General features: G+C 36.9%; 2 protein-coding genes across 3 annotated transcripts in view; one reads left to right on the top strand and one right to left on the bottom strand.

Annotated features, from left to right (window-relative positions):
- ETFDH (electron transfer flavoprotein dehydrogenase) overlaps nt 1–12,828 on the top strand; it is a 22,300-nt gene extending 9,472 nt beyond the window's left edge. For both annotated transcript variants that reach the window (XM_026699965.2, XM_087936688.1), the window contains 9 exons: nt 3,475–3,593; nt 3,775–3,852; nt 6,039–6,185; nt 6,604–6,744; nt 7,493–7,636; nt 7,847–8,015; nt 8,835–9,017; nt 11,510–11,731; nt 11,881–12,828. In XM_026699965.2, coding sequence (XP_026555750.1) covers nt 3,475–3,593; nt 3,775–3,852; nt 6,039–6,185; nt 6,604–6,744; nt 7,493–7,636; nt 7,847–8,015; nt 8,835–9,017; nt 11,510–11,731; nt 11,881–12,044 — 1,367 coding nt within the window. In that variant the 3' untranslated portion in view covers nt 12,045–12,828. The remainder of the gene's footprint in view (nt 1–3,474; nt 3,594–3,774; nt 3,853–6,038; nt 6,186–6,603; nt 6,745–7,492; nt 7,637–7,846; nt 8,016–8,834; nt 9,018–11,509; nt 11,732–11,880) is intronic.
- PPID (peptidylprolyl isomerase D) lies at nt 12,824–25,041 on the bottom strand. Its single transcript, XM_026699979.2, has 10 exons — nt 24,922–25,041; nt 22,231–22,371; nt 21,325–21,431; nt 20,358–20,546; nt 19,755–19,877; nt 19,312–19,418; nt 16,932–17,070; nt 15,544–15,630; nt 15,198–15,240; nt 12,824–13,291 (listed from the first exon to the last, which is right to left on the bottom strand). Exons 1-10 carry the CDS (start codon nt 25,004–25,006, stop codon nt 13,203–13,205), a joined length of 1,110 nt encoding a protein of 369 aa, XP_026555764.1. The 5' UTR covers nt 25,007–25,041; the 3' UTR covers nt 12,824–13,202.

Here is a 25,041-nt window from a genome sequence, read left to right as displayed (position 1 = left end):
CAAAATCATATGACTGAGCTGACTTAAGAACAGAAGTTCTGGCAATCCCAGTGAACACTGGGTAAACCCCAGGTAGCTGCAGAATCCCTCGGTCACATGTTCGCCATTTGCAACCTTCTGTGGCTTCCCCTGTGTCCCATGTTACAAGATGGTGCAACATTGTAATTACGAGCTGTGTGCCAAGTGCCCTCACGTGACTGCAAGGGGTGACAACAGCTGCAATTACAAGAACTAGCTGTAAGTACCTCTCATTCAGTGTAGTCATTATTTCAAATGGTGGCTGAATGAGTGGTTGTTAAATGAGGTTGTTAATGAGTAGCTTGTATTTAAGGCCAGCTGTAGTTGTAATTGAGGTAGTTAGGGGCGTATTCTAGGTAAATACGCCCCTAACTACCTCAATTACAACTACAGCTGGCCTTAAATACAAGCTACTCAATGCAAGAAGCCTTCTGAATAAAATACCTGAATTCCTCCTCTTACTAAATTTGTGACATCATATTTGTCTGTGAAACATGGCTCAACGCATCTCTTCCTGACTCCATTACCACAGTAAGAGACTGTCATGTTTACTGATCAGATCGTGAAATCCGTAGAGGAGGTGGTGTTGCTATCTTCTATAAAAAGTCCTTACATCTAAAAAACATCCAAGTCACTCAGGAGCTTGCTGTTCTTGAGACCATTGTCTGTGAACTGTCCTTAAATATGACATTTTGATTCTTACTATGTTACAGAGCCCGTGATTATGACATAGAACATGTAAACAAGCTAAATTCACTACTAACATGGGCAAATTCCTGCCCACACGCTTTTATCTTTCTTGGTGACTTCAATCTACCTCATATTAACTGGACACTAAACGAATGTAATACTGAACCCATACATGTAACCTTCTACAAAGCTGTAACAAATCTAGAACTGGAACAACCAGTAGCCAACAACGCTAGACTTAACAACTGCCTCGATTTCATCTTCTGCAATAATTTGAACTCAATTTACGGAATACAAATTAAAGAACCTTTTCCAACAGCAACCACAACATGATTGACTTTTGTCTCAACATACGTCCGCACAAAAATCATCACAACGTGATCCCCAATTATAACTTCAAAAAAGGCAACTATGATCTTATAGACAACGATCTCTCATCCCTTGATTGGCAATCTCTATTCACCGGATGCAATACTATTGAAGACCATTACAACATATTTCTACTTGAAGTCCAAAGAGTAATCAAACTATATGTACCAATAACAATTCCCAAAACCAGAAAAAAACAGATTACCCAAAACAATAAGGAAACTTCAATCCAAAAAAAGATCACTTTGGCGGAAAAACAAATCTGGTCACATTGCCAACTTCAAAAGCCGATACAAAAATTTATGCCACCAGATAAAGACTGAATGCACCAATTATCACATTAAACAAAAGGAAAACCTTCTATGCACCAATTCCACCCGCACTATTTTACAACTTTGTAAACAACAAACTAAAAGATTCAAGGTCCATCCCACCCCTGAAAGGACCTAATGGTAAAGACTGCAACGGCGACACCATTGAAGCCAACCTCTTTAACACATTCTTTAGCTCAGTATTTGTAAACAGCAATGGATCATGCCCAGTATTTCCTAGTTGAACCACAGGCAACTACAATGATCTAATACATATCGATTTTACAGAAGACAATGTTGAAAAAGCACTACACAATCTAAAATCATCTCTATCTATTGGACCGGATCGAATATGTGCCTACTTCTTTAAAAAGCTATCCACTGCCATAGCTGAACCTCTCAGCATAATCTTTGGAAAATCTTTCAGGACCAGCTCCTTGCCAAACCTATGGTCACAAGTCATGGTCATCCCCATCTTCAAAAAGGGAGACAGCAGTCTAGTTTAATATTACAGACCAATCTCTTTATGCTGCATCACGTGTAAAGTCATGGAATCAATTATTAATCCATTATCCTCCACTTAGAGACAAACAACCTACTCTCTAATAAACAATTTGGTTTCAGAAAAAAAACTATCCTATAATCTGCAACTCTTACACTGCAAAAACATGAACTATACAACTCGATCAGGGCAAAGCAATAGACGCAATCTACATAGACTTCTGTAAAGCCTTTGATTCAGTGGTACATGACAAACTACTCCTAAAACTAAAATCTTATGGTATCTCTGGATAACTCCATAACTGGATAGAAGCATTCCTGTCAAACAGACAACAAATGGTCAAAATTGGGAACATCAAATTCCGTACCTGTCAACAGTGGTGTCCCCCAAGGCAGTGTTCTAGGACCAACTCTCTTCATACTCTACATAAATGACCTCTGTGATCATATTAAGATCAACTGTGTTCTTTTCGCCCACAATGTAAAGCTATTCAACACCACAGACAATACTGCTACCCTTCAAAAAGACCTCGACTATGTATCAGAATGGTCAAACAAATGGCAACTTCAAATCTGAACAAATAAATGCTCTGTCTTACATACTAGCAAAAAAAATCAGAAAATAAAATACAAGCTGAATAGTCAAGACCTTGTTGATGATCCAAACTCTGTCAAGGACCTTGGAATACTCATCTCTACTGATCTAAGTGCTAGAGCCCACTGTAACTACATAGCCAAAAAGGCATTAAGAGTTGTTAACCTAATCTCACGTAGCTTTTTCTCTGGTAATATTACACTAATAACTAGAGCATACAAAACATTTGCTAGACCAATACTCGAATATAGCTCACCAGTCTGGAACCTACATTACGTATCTGATATTAACACAGTTGAGAAATATTTCACAAGAAGAGTTCTCCACTCCTACTCATTGCAGAATATCTTATGCCACCAGACTTGAAATTCTAGACCTAGAAAACCTTGAACTACACCGCCTTCGGTTCGATCTAAGTATAGCATATAAAATCATACATTGCAATGTCCTACCTGTCAATGAATACTTCAGCTTCAATCATAACAATACAAGAGCAAACAATAGATATAAACTCAAGGTAAACTGCACCAAACTTGATTGCAGGAAATACGACTTCAGCAACAGAGTGGTCAATGTCTGGAATACTCTACCTGACTCTGTGGTTTCTTCCCCAAACCCCAAAAACTTTAACCTTAGACTGTCTACTATTGACCTCACCCCTTTCCTAAGAGGTCTGTAGGGGGTGTGCATAAGCGCACCAAAGTGCCTACCGTCCCTGTCCTATTGTTTCTTTTATTTTTCTTATATGTACTCATTTCTTGTATTCATAACTGTTTATCCTTATACCTATTATCTTGTAAGTGATTGACAAATCAAATAAATAAATCAAATAAGAAACTAATGCACATGGCTGTTTATTCAGTTGTATAATTAAACCATAAACAGTGATTACTTGTCATCTCAAATCCAATGGCAAAAGCTAAATTTTAAACTAATATGCTATTAAGTTAAATAATAAAAGCATTTCCAATGTATTTTTTTCTTAACTAGGCCTTCCGATGGTTAATCATGGGAATTTCATAGTTCGCCTAGGACATTTTGTGAGCTGGTTGGGTGAACAAGCAGAAGCACTTGGTGTTGAAGTCTATCCAGGCTATGCTGCAGCAGAGGTAATAACATATTTTATATACAAATATTCACTTTCTTGAACTTGCAGTACATTTCATATACTATCTGAAATAAATCAGTATTTTGTATTATTTGAAGAATAAAGAGTCCTGCTGAATCTTAGCAAATCAACAATTATAGTTATAATTATGTTGAAATGATATGTATTTGACATTATTATAGGTTCTTTTCAATGAGGATGGAAGCGTGAAAGGAATTGCCACAAATGATGTTGGCATCCAAAAAGATGGTGCACCTAAGGTAAATGTTAAATTTCTTATTAACAGATTTATTGTAACACGTGCTTGATATTATTTGACTTGTAAAAAGTAATTGTTATTGTCTAAACAGGCCTAAAATAAAGCTGGACTTAAGATTGTCAAAAAATAATAACAATAGGGTTTACAAATTGGAGACTGGACTGTGCTGGAATATTGAGGTTTGAAAAACCCTAAACAAAAAAATAGGGGGAAAAGGTGAAGACTTTGTACAATGGAGAGTGCCACCTTTTGACCAAAACTTGAGCTCAAACAAAAGGGAAAGCATCCTGTTTCTGAATGAACTTGTGTGGATATAACATTAAAGAAATATTGAAACAAAGTAGGAATCTTAGAAAGTGAAAGCAGAACCAGAATAAAGAAAAAAGCAAGGAAAGACTGACTGTGGGATTGGTTGATGTTTTTGGTATAGACCCTGGGCTGGAATAACTGAGAACTTTAGAAAATTGAAAGAAGAAAGAAGCAAAGTAAAAGTGTTTTTTTTTTTTTTTTGTGGACTTTAAGGATCATAAAATATAAGAGTGTGTAATGATGATATCTCTTCGGGAATTAAAAATGGAACTTAAAAATATGAGAGAATTACTACAGGAAAGAGGCGAATCACTTTGCTTTGCGTTAGAAAAAATGGAAATGGCAATTGAAGAACAAGAAGAAAGAGCTTCAGAGGAGGAGGAGTCGACTCAAGGAGAAGACATTTTAAATAGACAATTAACACAAAGAACACTACAAAGAAGTGGGGAAAGAAGGAAGGCTAAAAAGTTGAGACTTAAGGCAATCAAAAGGGGGAATACCTGTGAAGTCAGGAAAGGCAGAAAGACCCAGCAGAAAAGGGGAAAGGAAGATATTAAGAAAGAGAGGGATATAAACTGGAATGAGAAAAGATATGGGGAAAAGAGGGGGAGGAGAAGCAGTAAGAAACAGGTGCATGAAATAAAGAAATAGTAAAATGTTGAAAAAATGTTTTTTCAGAGATAATGGTTGATGAATTAAAAAGGGGATTCTGCAGGGTGACAAGGGGTAATAAGAATATTTCTGCAATTAAAAATATTTAGAAAATAGGGTAATATAGATACTGATAACTCTTATTAAAAATCAAGCGGGGAAAATATGCTGCAGAATCCAAATGAAAAGATGTAATGATTATTATTGTAACTTCTTAAAAATAATGGTTTATTGGGAATCAAGATGAGGGAATAAAGGTATATTTTAATCATTGAGGTGTCACACTCAAAACAGTAAAAGAGGGGAAACCTATACTTGTCTGTTTTTTTTTAGTGTTAAAATTTGTATTAATCTAGAATTTATAAAAAGAATGTGTAATGGAATATGACAGACTAAAGAACCAATGAAATTAATAAATTAATATAGACTATTAAAAGCAAGAAGAGACACTGGTATCATCATCATCATCATTATTATTATTATTAGGCAAGCACATATTGTTTATCTTTATTTTTAAAATAAATATTAAAGGATTATATTTGAAATAATTGAAATGAAACAAAAAGATGTTTCGATTGAGATTAATGAAAGAGGCCAGAATTAATGTGCTTGTTTCTCTCCTTACTAAAAATTTGGAATGGAAAAGGTAATAATAGAATTAAATATGCATATATGAATGTATAATTGCTGTCATATTTGTATGTAAAGGTGATGACCCAGAAATATGTTGTCCACTAAAAAGAGATTTTTGTTTTTAATGTGAAAAACTAAATAAAGTTTGTTTTAAGAAAAGAGTAATTGTTACTGTAAAGTTATTTGAACATTTTAAAGATTAATACAAAGCTTGTAGAGCAGCTTTAGGCCTTTTAATTTAATATTGGCTTTAAAACATGACAATAAATATCAAGTGCCAGACTTAAGATCAGCGAAGTCACTGCCGGTTTTTTGCGTTTGTTATTTTAGGATATCCATTTGATGCGCCCAAAATACAAACTTCAAGTCAGCCCATTAATTCATAAAATACTTTAATTATTATTGAGTGGGTGTTTCAGAACCATTTCATTCTGATTCTGATCATCCACAAACTTCCCGCAATGACTGATTTCTCTGGAGCAATATGGAAAATTGTCTGTGACGCAAAGAAAACATGTCACACAGATGTGTACCTAGGATTATACATAAAATTAAAATGTATATTATATAATATTATATGTTGTATTCTTATAGGGTACTTTTGAGAGAGGTTTAGAGTTACATGCCAAAATTACAATGTTTGCAGAAGGTTGTCATGGTCATCTTGCAAAACAATTGTACAACAAGTATAATCTGAGGGAGAACTGTCAACCCCAGACTTACGGCATTGGACTTAAAGAGGTATGCTATATTATACACCAGAAACCATAATTCTTTTTCTATTCATCTTGCAGATGTTTAATACATAAAAAAGTATTTTTATTTAGGTGAAACTGTTTAGTACTTTGTTAGTTTCAGGTGGTATTGCAATATATATTAATAATATCCATATTGCCTAATTGCACATTTCCTACTTGCACATTTACCAAATTCCTGTAATCTTATTTGATAGCTCAGTTATTCAATCAGAATTATAAAGTGAATGTACGCTATTATCATTTCAAATACAAAACTTTTATTTAAAATTTTATAAAGCTTAAGATGTTATTTTTTTGTTTGTTTCATTAATCTCGATTTTTCATTATGCAAAATTGTCAGCGATGTACTTTTCATTAGTATACTTAGCAGCGTATTATGAACCATAATTTTGATATTTTAGCTGTGGCTTATTGATGAAAATAAATGGAAACCAGGAAAAGTGGAGCACACCGTTGGTTGGCCTTTAGACAGACATACATATGGCGGATCATTTCTTTATCATCTAAATGAGGGTGAACCATTAGTAGCTGTTGGATTTGTAGTAAGTATTCTCTATTTATTGTAAGTTGACGTCTAAATAAAACTAGTTTCTTTGAAAAACGAAGCAAGAGGTTCTATGTAAAAGCATTTAAAAGCATTTACACATCAGCAGTCTGTGTTGCTGTAGCATGGCAAATAGAAATCGAGTCACTGTTATCATGATGATGTGATTAACACAACACACTTAAGACACAATGTAGTATGAGTTTAGGTTTAGTTATTGTGATTTGTAAACCATGTCTTTGAACACGTTATTTACTTTCCTAAGTTTTTCTTTCTTTTGGATATCATTTTGGATATACAGTACATAGAACTATTTCAGTCCAGTTGACTTTCTTCTCACAAATGTTATATTATAAAAATGTAAAATATATTCATTATAACCTATCTTGCAGTATTGAAATATTTTAAATTGAAAAAAAAACTTAAAATATGTTCTGCTAACATAGATTTTGAAAAGTGACCAGAAATACAAGGTTCATCTTGTCCTTGAAATCAGCTGCCTATGGGTGATCCCTCAAATCTGATTCATGATCAATTATGCATCGTGGGGTCATTATATATCAACTTGTATTAATTACCAAAATAATAGGTCAATGTGAGAATCACAAGAAATTATTCTATTTCTACAAAATGTATCTTTGCATCTCAAAGTGAGATAGACATGTTCATCAATTAATACAAGGATGCGTTCAAGTAATTTTTGAGTGAAAACAAGTTTATTTTGGATTTTACTTGCATATCTCTAGGTTGGTTTAGATTATCAAAATCCTTTTTTGAGCCCGTTTAAGGAATTTCAGAGGTGGAAGCATCACCCTAGTGTTCAACCGACCTTTGAAGGAGGAAAGAGGATTGCTTATGGTGCCCGAGCTCTTAACGAAGGCGGTTATCAGGTAATAGCAATATAAGGTTACTTTCTTGGATTTGGGTGGGGTGGGAAAACAAACTGGATATTATATTAATTGATCAAGATGTTAATTGCTTAAATGGACATACAGAAAAAAGTAAACCATTGTTTTCGGATCCAAAAATGTTTATTATTACAAATGGATTATTGCAACAGTCCTCTTAATAGCATGGCTTTTTTTTTTTTTCATATTTAGTCCATACCCAAACTTTCCTTTCCTGGTGGGGTTCTTATTGGATGTAGCCCAGGTTTCATGAACGTTCCCAAGATTAAAGGTACACACACCGCGATGAAAAGTGGAATGCTGGCTTCAGAAGCCATTTTCAATCAACTAACCAATGAAAATCTCCAATCAAAAACAATCGGTAAGAGGGGGTAGGAGGAGAATATATGTACTTTTGCCAATTCTCTACTTAACTAGTTTATTGCTTTAATCGTGTTCTAACAGCAGATATATAGAATTTAGGCAGAGCACTTAAAAGCAAATACATTCAGAGAAGGTGAAAAAAGTACACCACATGTAAGGTATTTTTTCCTTTCAAACATGTGTGAGCACACCAATATTTTCAAGGCCAATAAAGTCATGATCACCTTCTATTTGACTGTGGAGGAGAGGGCTGATCCAGCATGTAACATTGAACCCTGCCTGGAGCCAGAGAAGGAGTTGTGTCCATCTGTGTTTCATGTGTGGCATCAACCGAAGTGAGAGGGTAGCGGTGGTTGTGGTGGCCGTTGTCATCGAAATGCTTGGGAAGGTTCCAGGGTCACCACCCCACAAATTATTAGGTGTGAAATCCCATTTGTTCAGTTGAGCTCTAGGCTTCATTTGGGACTGCTGTACTGCGCCAGCCTTTATGCTGTGTAGGGCTCTTCTCTGCTCCTTGACTCCGTGAGCGGTTGACAGTGAAGTTCTGCAAAAATGACAGGCCTACCTGCCCTTTTTAGACAGGTAGCTCGAGTTCTTGCATCATATCATAGTTATGATCCTGTCCCAGGTTACATTTAGCATTATTCTAATCATTTTCCGATGTCTGCGTTAAGTTGAAATTTACATTTCCCCAGAGTAAAAATAGTTTTAATATGAAAAAGTTGATTTCTGTTAAAAAGAAAAACTACAGTGCTAAGGGTTTTTTTTTTAGAAAAAATAATTGCAAAGCCTTTTAGTAATTAGTTTTTATTCTTAGGCCTTCATGTTCCTGAATATGAAGAAAATCTGAAAAAATCATGGGTGTGGAAAGAGCTTTATGGAGTCAGGAATATTCGCCCCTCCTGTCATGGAATCTTGGGTGTATATGGAGGAATGATTTATACTGGTATTTTCTATTGGGTACTAAGAGGATTTGAACCTTGGACCCTAAAGCATGGAGGTAAATTTATAAAAGCTTTGCTTTGTTTTTGACGTACAAATTGATAACTTCTTTCAAAATGAGTTTTAAAAAAAAACTAATGAATTCTGCTCATAAGTGTTTGGTTTTGATCATCGTGTTCCATATAGTCTATGATTTTATAAACCATTTATGATTCATATCCAGGGCATAAAGTATTAGAAACATGGTGTGATGACCCAGGGTGGGATACATAATAAACACAGTCACAAGAACAGGCGGAGCCCCTTTTATTCCTTCACTTTGCTTCAAAGCTCCAAATATCCTTGACTGGAGACAAAAAAAACTCCCCCACAAGCAGTTACGAAAAGGAGGAAATGCCGTTTAAACTAAAAATGCCTATAAATTATAAAGAGTAAAAACAATACAAACCACACGGAAGCAATTAAGGGAACTAGGCAAGATAAGGGCTTGAAGGCCTCCACAGATATTGGAATACACACTAGGAAGGATGCCAAACTCAAGAGAGGAACGACAAAGTAGAGATATTTCCACGCTTTGTTTCCAGCACTGGCCCATACGCATGTCCATCCTTTTAACCAGTTCTCACAGTTGCAACCCATGAAGGGGATCAAGGCCCTTTCCTCTCCCGTAGACCATGCCATTCACGTCTCTCCCTTATCCTCTCCTCCCTGGATGCCCTAGGATGGAGAGGGGACGGGCCTGGGTCTTCCTCTGACTGCCCAGCTGGCCTCTGCCCTTCCCCAGTCTCCTCCACAACCTCCGGAGCCACACCTCCGTTCCCTGTCGGCTGTTCCTCCTCTCCCTCGGAGTCAGTCTCCAACGGGCATGACACATGGTGTCTGTCTGTGTATTTCTTCTAGTGCAATGACTGGCAATTATTGATAAATCTCCCTTTCGCGACCTTTGTCTAGTTATATCTAGAAAGACATGAAATAATCATACTATGTGATGAAGAATATTTGCATAAATAGAACCTGGATATTTTAATTTGGCAGATGTTTTAATTATTATGTTTACCATGATATACAAAGGCAGCCAACGCTAAGCATAATTTAAAAATCTGTGTATAACATCTGACAAAGAATGAGTTCCAAGGTTATTTTTTTCCTATGTGATTATGCATGGGAGGGTAGAGAATATAAACATTTGTCCATGATTACTGGGACTAAAATCAAGCTGTCTTGGCTTTTTAAATGTACTGTGAAAGAAGATGCAAGAGAACAAGAGGATAAACAATTTTATAAAATTTGGGACCTTTTCTATCAATGGTTAGATAATAAAACACAGTAATGAAATATGTAGATTTTTAGAAACTAATAAATATATAAAGATGTACTTCTTTTTTATTATATCTACAAAATGTTTTTTAGGATAGATTTGGGAGGATAATATGAATTCTTATAAAATAAACTAAGTTTTGCTTATCTCGTAAAATATGAATGAATAAATTTATTGTCAAATGATTAATAATGATACTAGGGTACTCAATTTTGGATTGATAATATGAGTTATTATGCAATGTAACTGTAACTGAAGACTACGAAATGGATGCACAAAATAATTTGTAAACCAACCGGCACACTGCTTGTATATCCATGGAAGAAAGTTTGATGTTTTTATGTTTTGTTTGTTTATGTTTGTTTTTAAAAGCCAATAAAATTTACAAAAAAAAATAGATGTTAGAAGAAAGCTAACAGCCTGTTGTTAAAATGACTGTTCTGGGTATAACTAAGGCAGCCTGTTTCTACAGCTATGTGCCATATAAATGTTCCAAATGAGTGTGGCTGTTGTTCTGTAAAAGGAAAAATACTTCTAAATTGTTTGTTTTATGAATATCTAGTCCTGTTTTCTACATGCAACTCTCCAACTTCTCATAGGAAATCCCCCCCTCCCCCCACCAAAAATGTCATTCCTTATTAACTATGTGTGCCTTACTGTAATGGTAATGTGATTTGGGCAGAGAGATACTCCCTAGGAACAACTGTTGGGGAGGTCAAGAGACTCAGAAGACCCTCCCTGGCTTCTCTAGCTATAAAGGAGATGGCAGAGTAGGATTTTTCAGAAGTTCAAGATTCTGCTAATGTAGCTTTACAATAAACTACAATTCGCTTAGCCGGTCCTTTTTTTCAGTCTGGTCTATCTATTAAAGCTGACAACATTCTTGCAACTTAATTAGCATTTTTAGTATGGAAAACTGAGCCACCTTTGTGGTAATTGAAAAGATATTGTTTATGCATTTGATTTTTTTTTAGCCCAATGCAATTGAAAAGTGTTTTCCCCTAATGCAAAATCTCTTTTTATTATCCAATATAAAAAGCAGTTATATCAAATTGTTAAAATTGTTCTTGATAGTGTAGAATATCTCAAGAATGCCAAGTGTTCAAAGACAACAAAGCTATTTTAAAATGGCATTTCTTTCAGGTCACTAAATGCTTTTTTATACTGTCACCAATGTGTACTAAATTTTTTCAGTTCTTTTTATCAGTTTTTTCCCTATGTTGTTATTTCAGGAACAGATGCAAAACAGCTCAAGCCAGCCAAAGATTGTACACCTATTGAATATCCAAAACCCGATGGAAAAGTCAGTTTTGATTTGCTTTCATCAGTAGCTTTGAGTGGTACAAATCATGAACACAACCAGCCTCCTCATTTAACTTTGAAAGATGATAGTATTCCTGTCAACCATAACCTAGCTATATTTGATGGACCTGAGCAGCGATTTTGCCCAGCAGGTAACTTGCAATTTGGGGAGAAGCAAAAAATTTAAACAGACTTCGCTCTTCTTTCTAATTGTCCTGACAAATAATTACTGTGATATTTTTTTTCTCATTTATTTGAGTTCTATTGTCTCTTGAACTAAAATTAAAATTCTATTTTACAGGAGTTTATGAATTTGTTCCTGTGGAAAGTGGAGAAGGATTACGATTACAGATAAATGCTCAGAACTGTGTCCATTGTAAAACATGTGATATTAAAGATCCCAGCCAGAATATTAACTGGGTTGTACCGGAAGGTGGAGGAGGACCAGCTTATAACGGAATGTAGCTTTAATCTATTTTTTTAAAATACGTGGGCAATGCTACGAAATGACACAACTCGGGATCTGCTATTGTAAAAGTGATGCGCTCTAAGGGGCCCGTTCTCTATGAAGGCTAGAGTAATCTACAGGCCACATGTCCTCAGATCATGCTACAGCACTAAAGCTCAGCAGCAAAATGGCTCTTGGACGCATGATCTTTAATATTTCACTCAAATATAAAAATGGACATTCTATTTTAACCTTTTCTATAAATTAAAAAAACCTATCCCCCACCTCAAAAAAAAAATCGATGCAAAAAATAAATAAATCACTATTTAACTTGTGGCATTTATCATCAATGGGCACCTCTTAGATGTCCAAGTGTTTTAAAGTGTTAACTGTAACCAGGCTGAGTAGAATTGGACACATCGGTTTTGAGGTTAGTGTTCGGCAGCCTGAATGTGTTGGTGCCTTAATTAGTAAATAGACAAACTTTATTTGAATGTATTTTTTTTTCTATTCAGAGAAGACCTGGTAAGACAAGAAGTTTGAATACATCCTGGTCTAATTTTATCCTGATTGTTCTGTATATTGTAATACTAATAATGGATGTAATCCAGAATACAGGATATTTATAATATCTATAACTATTGTATTTCTCTTGATGGCCCAATTTCAGGGAAATAACATCTTTCAAGACTAATCTAGAGAATATTTCAATTATTTTACAAAAAAAGGTATAGAGCAACACTACCTCTGGTATGAATTCATTTTGTTATAATAAAATGTAATAAAGTATTCTCTATTTGAGTTAGAGATTCTGTTTATTTCCTCAACTTACAAATTACACTTTTGTAATCATCATGAAGGTTACTAGAAGAATTGAAGGGAGACAAATCATCTGGAACATGTAAAATGGAAGTTATGTCACTGAACAAAAGCTTTTTGCAGTATCATTCTGATGTTTTATTTTGTAGTTTTTTTATATTTTAAACTAATATTCAACCACATGTTGAATATTCAACCACATGAATAGTTTATGCTCAGCTTAAAAAGTGTTTTAAAGTGTTATTTTAAAATCCAAAATGTAAATATGACAGTCTTGAAACACAATAGGTGTAAGCATGCTGCCATAATGACTCACATTAATCCTGCCTCTTTCTGTATAGAGAGAAAAACTGTATTCATGCAAACATTTTTGCATAAGCTGCCCTCTCTTTTTCCTTCTCATTTTTTATTTTCTGCTTGACTTTCTGTACTTCCATCCGGATGGCTGCAGATGGCAAAAAAAAAAAAATAAATAAGATCACGATTTAGTGTCACTGTGAATGTGTACGTACAACATATTTTTTTTTCCATAAGCAATATACTAAGAATGCAAATATTCAGAAAATCGTGTTTCCTCAACCTTTATCTAAGTTAGTGTTGTGGCCCGCCAACTGCCAGCGGAGCAGGCGGCAAACTCGGACAGTGAGGAGGTTGGGGAGGAACGTGGGCCAATCCTGAAATCTGGGGAAGGCTCTGATGGGTGCTCTGTGCCAGAGGCAGGTGGGGGGCGGGCCAGGACTGCCCGACATTTATCCGTTGCCTTCAGGATCGGAGATAAGTGGGGAGGAACAACAGCTGGAGCCTGTTCGAGATGCGTGCATGCGCAGAGCTGCCAGGAAAAGGGAACAACTAAGGAATGGGTTGACTCGGATGAAAAGGCAGAAGTGGACGCTGAATAGCCCCTCCCGTAGGGAATAAGGAGGAGCAAAAGGGGAGGGCTGTTTGCAGGAGACAATTAGTTGGCACAATTACTATTGTGAAGATTTGCTTATCTGAGTTGGTGCCTCAGAGACTCCGTGCCAAGTATTTCCTTTTGCAACGTTGCGACTGGAAGCTCTTGGCCTGGCAACTATTCAAGGACTGATAAGGTCGGTTTGTGCAATTAAACCTTGGGAGGCTATTTGCCAGAACTTTTCTGGGTGTGAATGTCAGGAATTCACATTAACCCAATAAAAAAGGGGGGGTCTGGGGGGACGGACGACGACAAAGCGTCTGTTTCGTGATTCTGTTCAGCCTGGGTCAGAACAGGCAGGTGTCATCGAGGGCCGCATCAAGGTTGTGTTTGCCCTTACGGGGCCAGGGTGGGCACGGCCAACCTGATGTCACTTGTGTCTGGGTGCCTGTGGGAGCCTGAGCGCTCTGCCAGAGAAAACTGGCTCCTGAGCGGCGTTTCTGGCTGCAATGGCCTCCTGCAACTGTCTGCCAGCAAAAAAATGGAGTTCGGGAGGGCTTGCACATAGCCCTACTGAGCTCCATTTTGCTGGCAGAGGCACCGCAGGCCGGTCCTTTGCTGTTTCTACCCCGCGGGCCAGATCTAAGCATCCCATGGGCCGGATCCAGTCCCTGGGCCTTGAGTTTGACACTCCTGGTCAAAGGAAAATATCTTTATAAATTGTGATTTAAACCAAAGATAAGATTTCCACACCATGCTTAATTCAAAACCATACAAAGATGCATTGCTATTTACAGTCCACTCGCTATTTATAAACAGTTCAAAAAGCCACAGTGTAGGAGCAGGGAATAGCAAAGAGAGTTCTGGATAGTCTAGCACAGTGGCCCCCAACCTTTTTTGTGCCGCGGCCCGGTACCGGCATCACAAAATGATCCACGGCCCGGTACCGGTATCAGCATGCATGACAAGGCAAGGCAAGCCGAGCGACCGGCCAGCCAGCCGTCCCCCGCTTCTCCCCGCCACCTTCAACTCCTCCTTTGTACCTTTGTCGATGGGCTTCGCTTCAGGACGGCTTCGGGACGGTCACTCGGCTCGCCTTGCCTTGGGCGCTGAAAGAATCCTCACGCCTTAGTTTCATTCGAAGCCCCCCCCCCTTCGATGAAACTAAGGCGCGAGGATTCCTTCAGGACCCAAACGCCGCTTTCCAACCGGAAAAGCTCACCCGGAAGCACTTTCTCATCAAACAAGATGGCGGCGCCCAGCAAACTGGCGGCCCGGTAGGAAATGTTCCACGGACCGGTACCGGTCCGCGGCCCGGTGGTTGGGGACCCCCGGTCTAGCATGCATATTCCATATCTTTTCCCTGACCGCTTACACCAATACTGTGATGCTGGTTTAAGTATCCAAGAGGTTTTTAGTCATCAATAGCAATAGGCTGAAGACAATCTGGTATTGTTACCTTTATCCTGAGGTGCTATGTCTTGAGCCTTCTGAAGCTCAACCTGTAAAGTTAAAGAAATAATTAAGCAATATGTAAATGAGAGAGCCAATTTGGTATGGTGATTAAAGTGTTGGCCTAGAAATGGTCAGACTGGGTTTTAATCCCACTTCAGGCATGAAAGGTGACTGCACCGGTCATTTTTTCTCAGATTTGACCTACTTCACAGGCTTGTTCTGGGAAAAATAAGGAGGAGGAAAGAGTATCAGGTATATTTTCTACCTTGAGTTACTTATAAATAAAGTGATAAAAAAAATCTAAAAATTATATTGATTGCAATATTAATGAGAAAACTGTTGATGCTTACCAATGCTTTATCATAATCTTTCATTCCTTCCCAAGCTTGGGCCTTCCTATAAAGTGCTTTAGTATTTGTGGAATCTATAGCCAGAGCCTATAAAGTGAGAACATTAATTATAACGAATCCATTTCTAGCTATTAAAACTTGATTTAGATGTTTTATGTAAAAAATTAAACCAGGATTTAGGAAACTAAATTTTCTAGCAGTTCTGAAGTCTGGATTGTAATCCAATAGTCAATTGGATTCAATCAGTTCAAACTAATGGAAAGTGAAGTTTAAAACACCTAGCTGTCTAAATTGCTAACATCCACCATCTGTACACTAAAACTCCAATTTTCTGGATGTCCATTAAACAAACTTGGATATAATAGACTAAATGGTAGACCCCCATGATCACTGTTTCTGAAACAGCAATTTATATAATTGATGTAATTATATAATTGATGTTATTCTAACAGCTATGTAGACTTCTATGTGAATTTATGACATTTGGAATTAACAGATTCCCTTTTCCAAAAATAATCAATCGAGTTTAATTGTTCTGGACATACTGTACATTTAACGGATCCTGGTTTAGTAGACTTGAGGCACAACAGACAAAATCTGTATACTGTACAGTAAGTCTTTGTTCAGATTTACATTCTTATTTGCTACTTTGTCCATGTATAAAATTTATAAAGCCCAATTCACATATTATACACGTGTAAACTTTCAACTGGATTTAATCAATATCCTGCATAAAAGACAATTTTTCTACCCTATCATTCCCTAAATTAAGGGTTTACTGTATTTGCACAAGTATTCTATGCTTGTCTAGCCATTCATAAAACCCTGTTACTCTATACCATACACTGATCACTGGATACATAAATTTCTGAGAATACACACTGCAACATTATTATACACTACACAGAATACCTAAGGAAATATCTACTGGTTATTTATATAGGGTTTTTTTTTTTTTTACAAATAACATACTATAGGCAAATCTAAGATGATAATTTCTATTTTTAAATATGTAATGCAAACATTTGAATAAGTGCTGGGGTATTCAAAGAAAAAAACTGATCGGTACTATGAATATGACAGGAGCTGCTCTAAACAACTGTATATATATTCCTGGCCTTTGGAAGCAACAGTGATATAATACCAAGAAAAGATGGAACTGATTTGAAGAGGTGACTCCTTTGCGGTGGTATGGACAGATGTGAATGCTCTGAAATACACTTCTGTGTAATTTTAATATGTTTTACCTTGATTTGCAATAAAACAGCCTCGAAGCAAGTTGGATAGTGCCAAAATTTGGTATATTATCTGGTAAATCTGGTAAATTTTAAGAGATGTGTGGCTTCATAGAAAGCTACAGAACTTACCTTATGGAAAAAAATATTTACCTTAGTACAGTTTTCAATTGCATCCTGCCACTCCAATGATTTCAATTTACATGCAGCGGTATTAAGATAACATGTCAATGCTACTGAATTCAGCTTTGAACTTCCTTCCTCTGCCACAGCTTTTGAAGCTTCAATGTACCTGTATATTTTACAGTACAGTAGTTCTCATTTAGCAACAACTTTGGATGTGACCATTCACACATACAACAGTAAGAAATGGTAGTAAAAAAACTCTGCATTTTCTGACCAACACTTACACTTACTTCTAAATTTCTGCACCTGACAAAAACACATGACAATGAGATTAACACATGCACTGTTGCATGAGTCAATTTTATCTAAATAAAACAGCAGCAATGTTTACAGGATATGTGTGTGTGTGTGTGTGTTTATCTCTCTCATGACCATTTTGTCAGGATATATTGTGGTAGCCAAAAAAAGTCTCTCTTTGTAACTAATTTATCAACTAGCAATACTGAAATAATTTGCAAATTAAACCAGATTATAACTACTACAGGTAGTTCTGGACTTACAACAGTTCATTTAGTGACCAAAGTTACAATGACACTGAAAAAAGTGACATGACTTATGACCACTGCAGCATTCCCATGGTCACATGATCAAAATTCAGACATTTGGCAACATTTGAGACCTTCTGACAAGCAAAATCAATGGGTGAGCCAGATTCACTTAACAACTGCATTAATAACAGTTATAATGATTCTCCTTAACAACTGTGGAAAGAAAGGTCATAAAATGCGGCAATGCTCCAATGTTTTGCTTAATTTTGTTCTCAATTTTGGTCATAAGTTGAAGACTACCTGTTAAACAACATGCTCGCACAACATCCTGTGCCATCCTGCTAGTAAATCCATGCAGTTTTATTTTAACCCACATCCTGCATTTCCCCAGTTGGCAACTACAGTATAGTTAGCATAGTATGGAATGGCCTCTGAAATCAGTAACTTTAAACATGAGCTCGTTTTAACTGGGAATGTTTGGTACTCTAGATGTGATACTTTACCAGAGGAAACTTACCAATTCTGATTAAAAAGCCAGGCTACGTATGGATGAAACAGTATTATGTATATTCACATTATAACCAATTGCAGTTGGGAGTTTGGGCAAGCGTGACCTGATTAAGTCAAATTTCACTGAATACTAAAGCAAATCCTTAAGATGACTTAAATAGGACCTAAATTTAAACAATTTGGTCTTGATTAAACTAGCTGTCTTTTCCCATTCCTCACCCCCATTTTATTGAATATAATCCCTATAAGTTACATAAATGAAATAAGAGAACCTTGAAGTAAACTGGGTTTTTTTTTTTAAAAAAAATCTAGTAATCAAATATTGCAAAGTGCAAAGCAAGTACAGTAAAATTTTACAAACAAATGGGGCCTTTGGGGGGAATGTCCTTGGACTCTTTTTTTTTAACCTCTTTTAAATCCTTCCAACAGTTTACACTCTTCTCACATTTTTGCAGAAAATAATACTGATTTTTTTGATGGCACTATTTCAGGGATTATGAAGACCATATGCTATTTACCACTGCATTAAAAATGAGAAAAGGGCTACCGTGTCTATTCACAATTTCACTTTCTAATTTAAAAAAAAAGTTCTTTTTCCAATTTTTTATAATCATCTTCTAAAGCTTTAATAATTTGCCTCTTCCCAATATTCTTTTTCTTTGTATAGTCCAAAATTAATCCTCTCGCATATGCCTTCATTGTATCCCAAACATTCTGCATTGAAGTATCTTCTTTTTTTATTTTCACTGAAAAAGAAAGCCAATTCTTTGCCCATCCATTGTGTGAAATCTTTTTCCTTTAAAATAGTATTGTTTAATGTCCATCTAGATCTTCTTTTTTGTTCTTTCCATTTAATTGTCATTGGGTTATGGTCTGCCCATATACCTGTTTCAATATTTATTTCTTGAATATTGTTGTTTTGTTTGTTGTTAAAATAAAAAACTTTTTTTTAAAAAAAATGTGTATACATGGCAAATTACACAAGTGGCACGCAGAGCCCCCTCTGTGGGCATCTGCACTGTTGCTCCAGCTCAGCTCCACCAGGCATGCTGTGTGCCTCCCGCAGGGAGGTCTCTGCCGTGCATGTGCAGGGGCCGGGCACATGGACGGGGGCCACGCACGCATGTGTGAGGCACTTTGCGTACTTGGGGCCCAAAAGGTTTGCCATCACTGACCTAGGGCTATCAAACCCGGACTGCAAAAATCTGGATGATCACTAGATGACACCAAATAAGTTTACAATTTCTACTATCTCTTTGCTGCCTATCAGCAGTCATCAGATGTTTGCAGTTCAAACCTGAAAGCCCTAGGTAGAATATATATATTTTAGGAACAATATGTAATTTTACCTCAAAGACTTGCTGTATTTCTTGACCGCCATTGCCCAGTTTTGTGACTTGAAGAAAGAATTGCCTATATTTTTTACATCTTCAGCTACAGCCACAATCTTGTCAACCTACAAAAAAGAAGCAAATGTACTGAGCATAGTTGCATGTCATTTCATTTTGTTCCCTAAAGAATTTTTGGGAAAAAAACAGCTTGGAAACAGTTTCCCACACGCTATTGGATATAATTGCACAGTGTTAAGAGCTGCAATGCAGCAACGTGAAGTATAAATAGAATACTCCATTTAAGTTATTGAAAGGGTTGGAAGCTGCAGAACGTCAAGGCAGAAAACAAGATGAGGATAATTTGTTTTACATGTTTTCTACTTTAAAAAGATCAATAATATAAAGTAAACTTTTAACGAAGCTTCTTTAATATTAACATAGGAAATAAAGGAAACACTTACTTCCTTTAAATCTATGTCAGAATCTTCAGGAAAGTCTGCGTGAATATCTCCAGAGCCATCCATGGGAGAGATTTCCCAGTTTTCATCTTCTTTTAGCTCTCCACATTCTGCAATAACGCACAACTGTAAAAGAAATATATATAAAATGCAACTTTTTCAATGGCAACCTGCCTCAATTTTCAGAAAACATGTCACTTTTTTCCAAACGTTTTCCAAACTTCAAACTTAAGTTTTTTTCAACTTGATGTGATAAGTAAAAATAATACCTGTCTTGAATGTTAGTAGTTAAACTGCAATCTGACTGGCTCTTTAATCTAAGATGGGCAGGGAAAAAGCTATTGACACCTTAATTCTTGCTTTACTACCTATCCTAGTAACCCTAACCAACTTGTTCCAGTATGCTAGAGTTGAAATTAAACCTCAGGAGGGACCCAGCAAATATTTGCTAAAATTATTCTCTATATAAGTAGAAACGATAATGACCATCAAAGCAAACAAATGTGATTGCTGAATAATTTAACTCATATTTTAAAATGAAAACATATTTGAATTATCTTAAAATTTTATGATACGAAGAAGATACCCCCAACGATTTTAGCTTACCTTAACAGGTTTTTCTCCTTTTATTTCAACATTTTCTAAAAGTTTTGCAACACCCATGCCCTTGATCACTTGCCCAAAGACGACGTGTTTTCCATCAAGGTGAGGGGTAGGCACAGTTGTGATAAAGAACTGTGAACCGTTTGTATTGCATCCTGCATTTGCCATGCTCAGCAAACCTGGTTTATCATGCTAAATAAAACAGCAATGTTCTCATGAAAATGACTCATTGGTAAACTGAAAATCATGTATCATTTACTAACCTGCAATATCACATTATTTGGAATACACAACTAAGAAAACTTTTCACCCAGTCAAAAAGTTGCATACCCGTATCTAAAATTTATACATATACACAAATAAAAGTTAAAAGTAGGATCATGAGATTGGGGCATTTAAAAGACAAATATCTCCATATTTTAATATTTATGTAAGAATTTGAGATAAAATTAATTTTACTTGGAAGACTAAATGCTCTCCTCACTTAATAAAGATAGCTGACACTTGTTCTTTAGCAAACACCGTCCTATTTACGCTATAGAATATATGTACAAATAAATACAATGTAAACTCTGTATGTTGTTGATAAAAAATAAAAGCATTTATACGTTGGATTTTCTCACTGCAGAAGAAGAGTGAGCACTCTGATTCATTCTCAGAAATCCCATTATCCTACATGAAAGGAGGCATTTCAGCAGATCATGAAAGGAAAGAAGATCTGGTCCCTAAATCTGCTCCAAACCAAAAGCAGAGGTTGGTGTAAATGAATATATTTCATTTTTTTCTTCCTTTTATTTTCATAGAAATCTTCTTAAAGCAAATTTGGAAAAAAGAACAAAAACTTTGGAAGGTATGAGCAGCTCTGATTCTCCCTGATTTCTACCTTTTTAAAGGGCTGGTGTTTGGGTTTCCTTCAAAATTCATTAGCAGAACTGTGTCCACTGGAAATTTTAATTATAAAACCTATTACCTTATAATGAAAATTTTCATCTTCAAACTTTTCTCCGTATATACTTTCTCCACCTGTTCCATCCTGATTTGAAAAATCTCCACCCTGGATCATAAATTCCTTGATAACTACAAGTGAACCAAAGTGAAAAAGCTGAAACAGACCTCAATTATCTAAAATCAAGTGCCTTTCTTCCAATACTAGCTGGGCTTTTTTTTAATCTTTCTCTCTTTGCAAATCAGCATTTTAGCAAACTAAATTGATAAGGATATGAAAACATTCTAAGCATGAAATAAAACTGATAGGAACAAAATACACTGCATCTCAAACAGTATGTTTAGTGTTTAGATCAGTATTTTTAATGTTCTGATCATAGGGAACAAGTCCGAAATAAGCTATTCTAAGATCAAAACAAAACACTCATGCTCCAGAAATTTTGTTTTGTGAATTATATCAATTGTAGTAAGTACTTCTCTTTATGCAAAGGCACCTAATTCTATTTTTGTCTAATTTCCAAATTAGTTCCACTCATATCTCCCTAAACATACTTGAGTCCTAAATCAAATATAATATGCTCTACAGCATTATAACGCCAGAAACACTGTTATTATGTCAATGTTTTAATGGATACAAATAAGGAACTGTTATCTCTCTATTGTTTTCTTAAAATCTTAAATCTTCATAAAAAGTGTATGCCTTCTTTTAAACTAAAATAAGACACCAACATCAGTGCTTTGACTATCCCAAATTATATCAATACAAGATTCTAGAATCAATGTCACAATGGTGCTGAAATTTTTTGGCTGCTGTTAGTTAGATGTAGAAAGAAACTAATGTATGTTGTTTTGTTTCTTTTTTATTATATTTATTCTTGCATGCTTTGATTGTAGTAATCTTTCATTCATTCAAATAGGAATAAGTACTTACTTCTATGGAAAGGACATCCTTTATAATGAAGAGGCTTTCCAGTTGTAGGCCCAATACCTTTTTCTCCAGTACACAATGCACGAAAGTTTTCTGCAGTTTTAGGTACAATATCTGCAAACAGTTCTAATACCATTCGACCAACTGGAATGAGAGAAATCTGTAGCTGTACTTATTTTAGCAATGTGTATCACACCACTCTCAAAAAATTTAGGACTCAATTCACTCACTGAATTCAGCCAATATTAATACAATTTTAAATGTATAAAGGTTTCTTGAACGCTGATGTTCCACCTGCCAATCAAATATTTAATTATTCCAGACCAAGCAATGCAGCTTTTCCGTATACGTGAGATTATTCAGGTACATAATCTAAAATCCATTCAGTTGCCACTAGATATCAGTAATAACCAGTCTACTGTCTGTTGATAATTTCTATTACTGTTATGGATAAAAACCTGACCAGCACCAAATATTAGGTATTCATCTTATAACCATTTGTTTAGCAAACCTTCAAAGTTACAATGGCACAGAAAAAAGTAACTTACAACTGGTCCTTGCATTTACAATTGTCATAGCATTTCCGCAGTCCTGTCATCAAAATTTGGGCCCTTGGGAAGCATTTTTTTTACAATTACAATGCCCTGGGGTCATGTGATTGCCATTTTCTCCTTTTCCAACTAGGTTCTGACAAGCAAAGTCAATGGGTGAAGCCAGATTCACTTAACTGCAGTGATTTGTTAACTGTCACAAAAAAGAATGATAAAACTGGGTGCAACTCATTTAACAACAGAAATGTTGGTACTAATTACAGCTGTAGGTTAGATTTGGATAGGGTTTTTTAACATTATTTAGATTCTCATTTTAATAAGTACATCTGAAAGGCAAATACTAATATTCATTTTAAAACTATTTTTATTGAGAAAGTTATTAAAACAATAACCTTGATTCTTGATGACTGCAATATACAGGGTTTCGTAGGCTCATGCTGTAGGCTATCTTGGGTTCAATTAGTATATTCCATATTGTAAAAATGTATTGTGATATCCGTCAATGTTATGGTACACTTTAATGATAGAAATTTCAAATACTTATTTGGAAATCCTTTTTTTAACCTAAGAAGATTGTGAATATTATAGATTTCTACAGAAAGGAATTAAAGTCATTAAAACTGTTCATGTTATTATCCCTAGCTGTCTTCTAAGGTTTGTCTTAACAAAACATAACAGGGGGGTGGGGTAAACGAGTTTATGTTTTATGGATTGCTGTCGTATTTCAATATATTTGTTCAAGAATAAGAATCATTGGTGCTGGTTTTAAGTTATTCAGCTAAGAGACAACACTAACCTCCCCAAAAATATAAATCTACAGTATCGGATTTCAGTGGGATTTGACTTCCAAATTCACCCCTGTGAGATTGATCTGTGATTTACGGATGGAATGGAAGGTCTATTTTACAATAGTTCTGGCAGTGCATTCACAGCATAAAATCACAGCATATTCCTTTTCTTTAGGCCAGGGGGTCTCCAACCTTGGCCACTTTAAGACTGGTGGACTTCAACTCCCAGAATTCCTCAGCCAACCTTAAGACTGGTGGACTTCAACTCCCAGAATTCCTCAGCCAACCTTAAGACTGGTGGACTTCAACTCCCAGAATTCCTCAGCCAACCTTAAGACTGGTGGACTTCAACTCCCAGACTTCCTCAGCCAACCTTAAGACTGGTGGACTTCAACTCCCAGAATTCCTCAGCCAACCTTAAGACTGGTGGACTTCAACTCCCAGAATTCCTCAGCCAACTTTAAGACTGGTGGACTTCAACTCCCAGAATTCCTCAGCCAACCTTAAGACTGGTGGACTTCAACTCCCAGAATTCCTCAGCCAACTTTAAGACTGGTGGACTTCAACTCCCAGAATTCCTCAGCCAACCTTAAGACTGGTGGACTTCAACTCCCAGAATTCCTCAGCCAACCTTAAGACTGGTGGACTTTGCTGGCTGAGGAACTCTGGGCGTTGAAGTCCACCAGTCTTAAAGTGGCCAAGGTTGGAGACGCCATGAAAGCCAGTTTATATATCAAGAGAACTCAATGTGAAAAGCTCCATCCGACCACACACGCCTTTTTTAGGTTTCAGCGGGGAGAACGTGCCCTCACGTTTGTGGGGATTCTCCCTCGCGTTGTATATAAGGCGCTTTTGCAACGGCAGAAGGCGGGGGGAAAGCCCCTCACCCCGAAGCTTCGGCCGCTGTGACGGACCCCCCCAGCGGCCTCCAAGCGTCGAGTTTCCCAAGACTGAGGGGGCTTCGAGAAACTTCTTGCGCGGTGTGGCGGCAACCAAGCCCGGGCCGCGGGGACCCATTTAACAGAAAGGAAACGCGGAGCGCGCCAACTTCTCCCTCCGGGGCGCTGGACAGCGATACAAACCCTCCTGCCCCCCCACCCGTTCCCCCCCCCCCACCCCGCGGCCTGTGCTCACAGCGCCCGTCCCGTCGCAAAAGGCCTTCCTCGTTTACCGCTATTTTTTGCCTCAGGTTCTGCTCAGGGGCCGCGGGGCCGCGCACAACTCGGTCAAAGCCGCCAAGCATTCCTCCTCCGGCACACCGGAGGCTCCGAGCGGCCCGGCCATCCCTCCCCACCTGCCCAACCTCCGAACGGGCCTTGCCACCCGCCTCCTCCTCCTCCTCCTGCCACCCGCACCTCGTTCACCCCCAACGTCCACATCGAAAAAGACTCGGGGGTTGCTCGGGTTGGACGGTTTCGAGAGCGGAGAAGCGTGAGACATGTTGCCGCCGGTTACCGCTGAACCGAAACGCTACC

This window comes from Pseudonaja textilis, chromosome 6 (genome assembly GCF_049901715.1).
Source record: "Pseudonaja textilis isolate UNSWEBS1 chromosome 6, rPseTex1.2, whole genome shotgun sequence".
NCBI classification, from domain to species: Eukaryota; Metazoa; Chordata; class Lepidosauria; order Squamata; family Elapidae; genus Pseudonaja; species Pseudonaja textilis.
Note: the sequence above shows the minus strand (reverse complement) of the source record. Positions and strands in the feature narration are given on the sequence as shown.

Excerpts from the sequence above, each read along its gene's own strand:
- PPID (XM_026699979.2), bottom strand. The coding sequence starts at position 25,006 with ATGTCTCACGCTTCTCCGCTCTCGAAACCGTCCAACCCGAGCAACCCC. Across the intron at positions 20,547-21,324 it reads ATGAAAATTTTCATTATAAG|CATGATAAACCAGGTTTGCT; the intron begins GTAATAGGTTTT and ends TGTTTTATTTAG. Across the intron at positions 19,419-19,754 it reads CTGACATAGATTTAAAGGAA|GTTGACAAGATTGTGGCTGT; the intron begins GTAAGTGTTTCC and ends TCTTTTTTGTAG.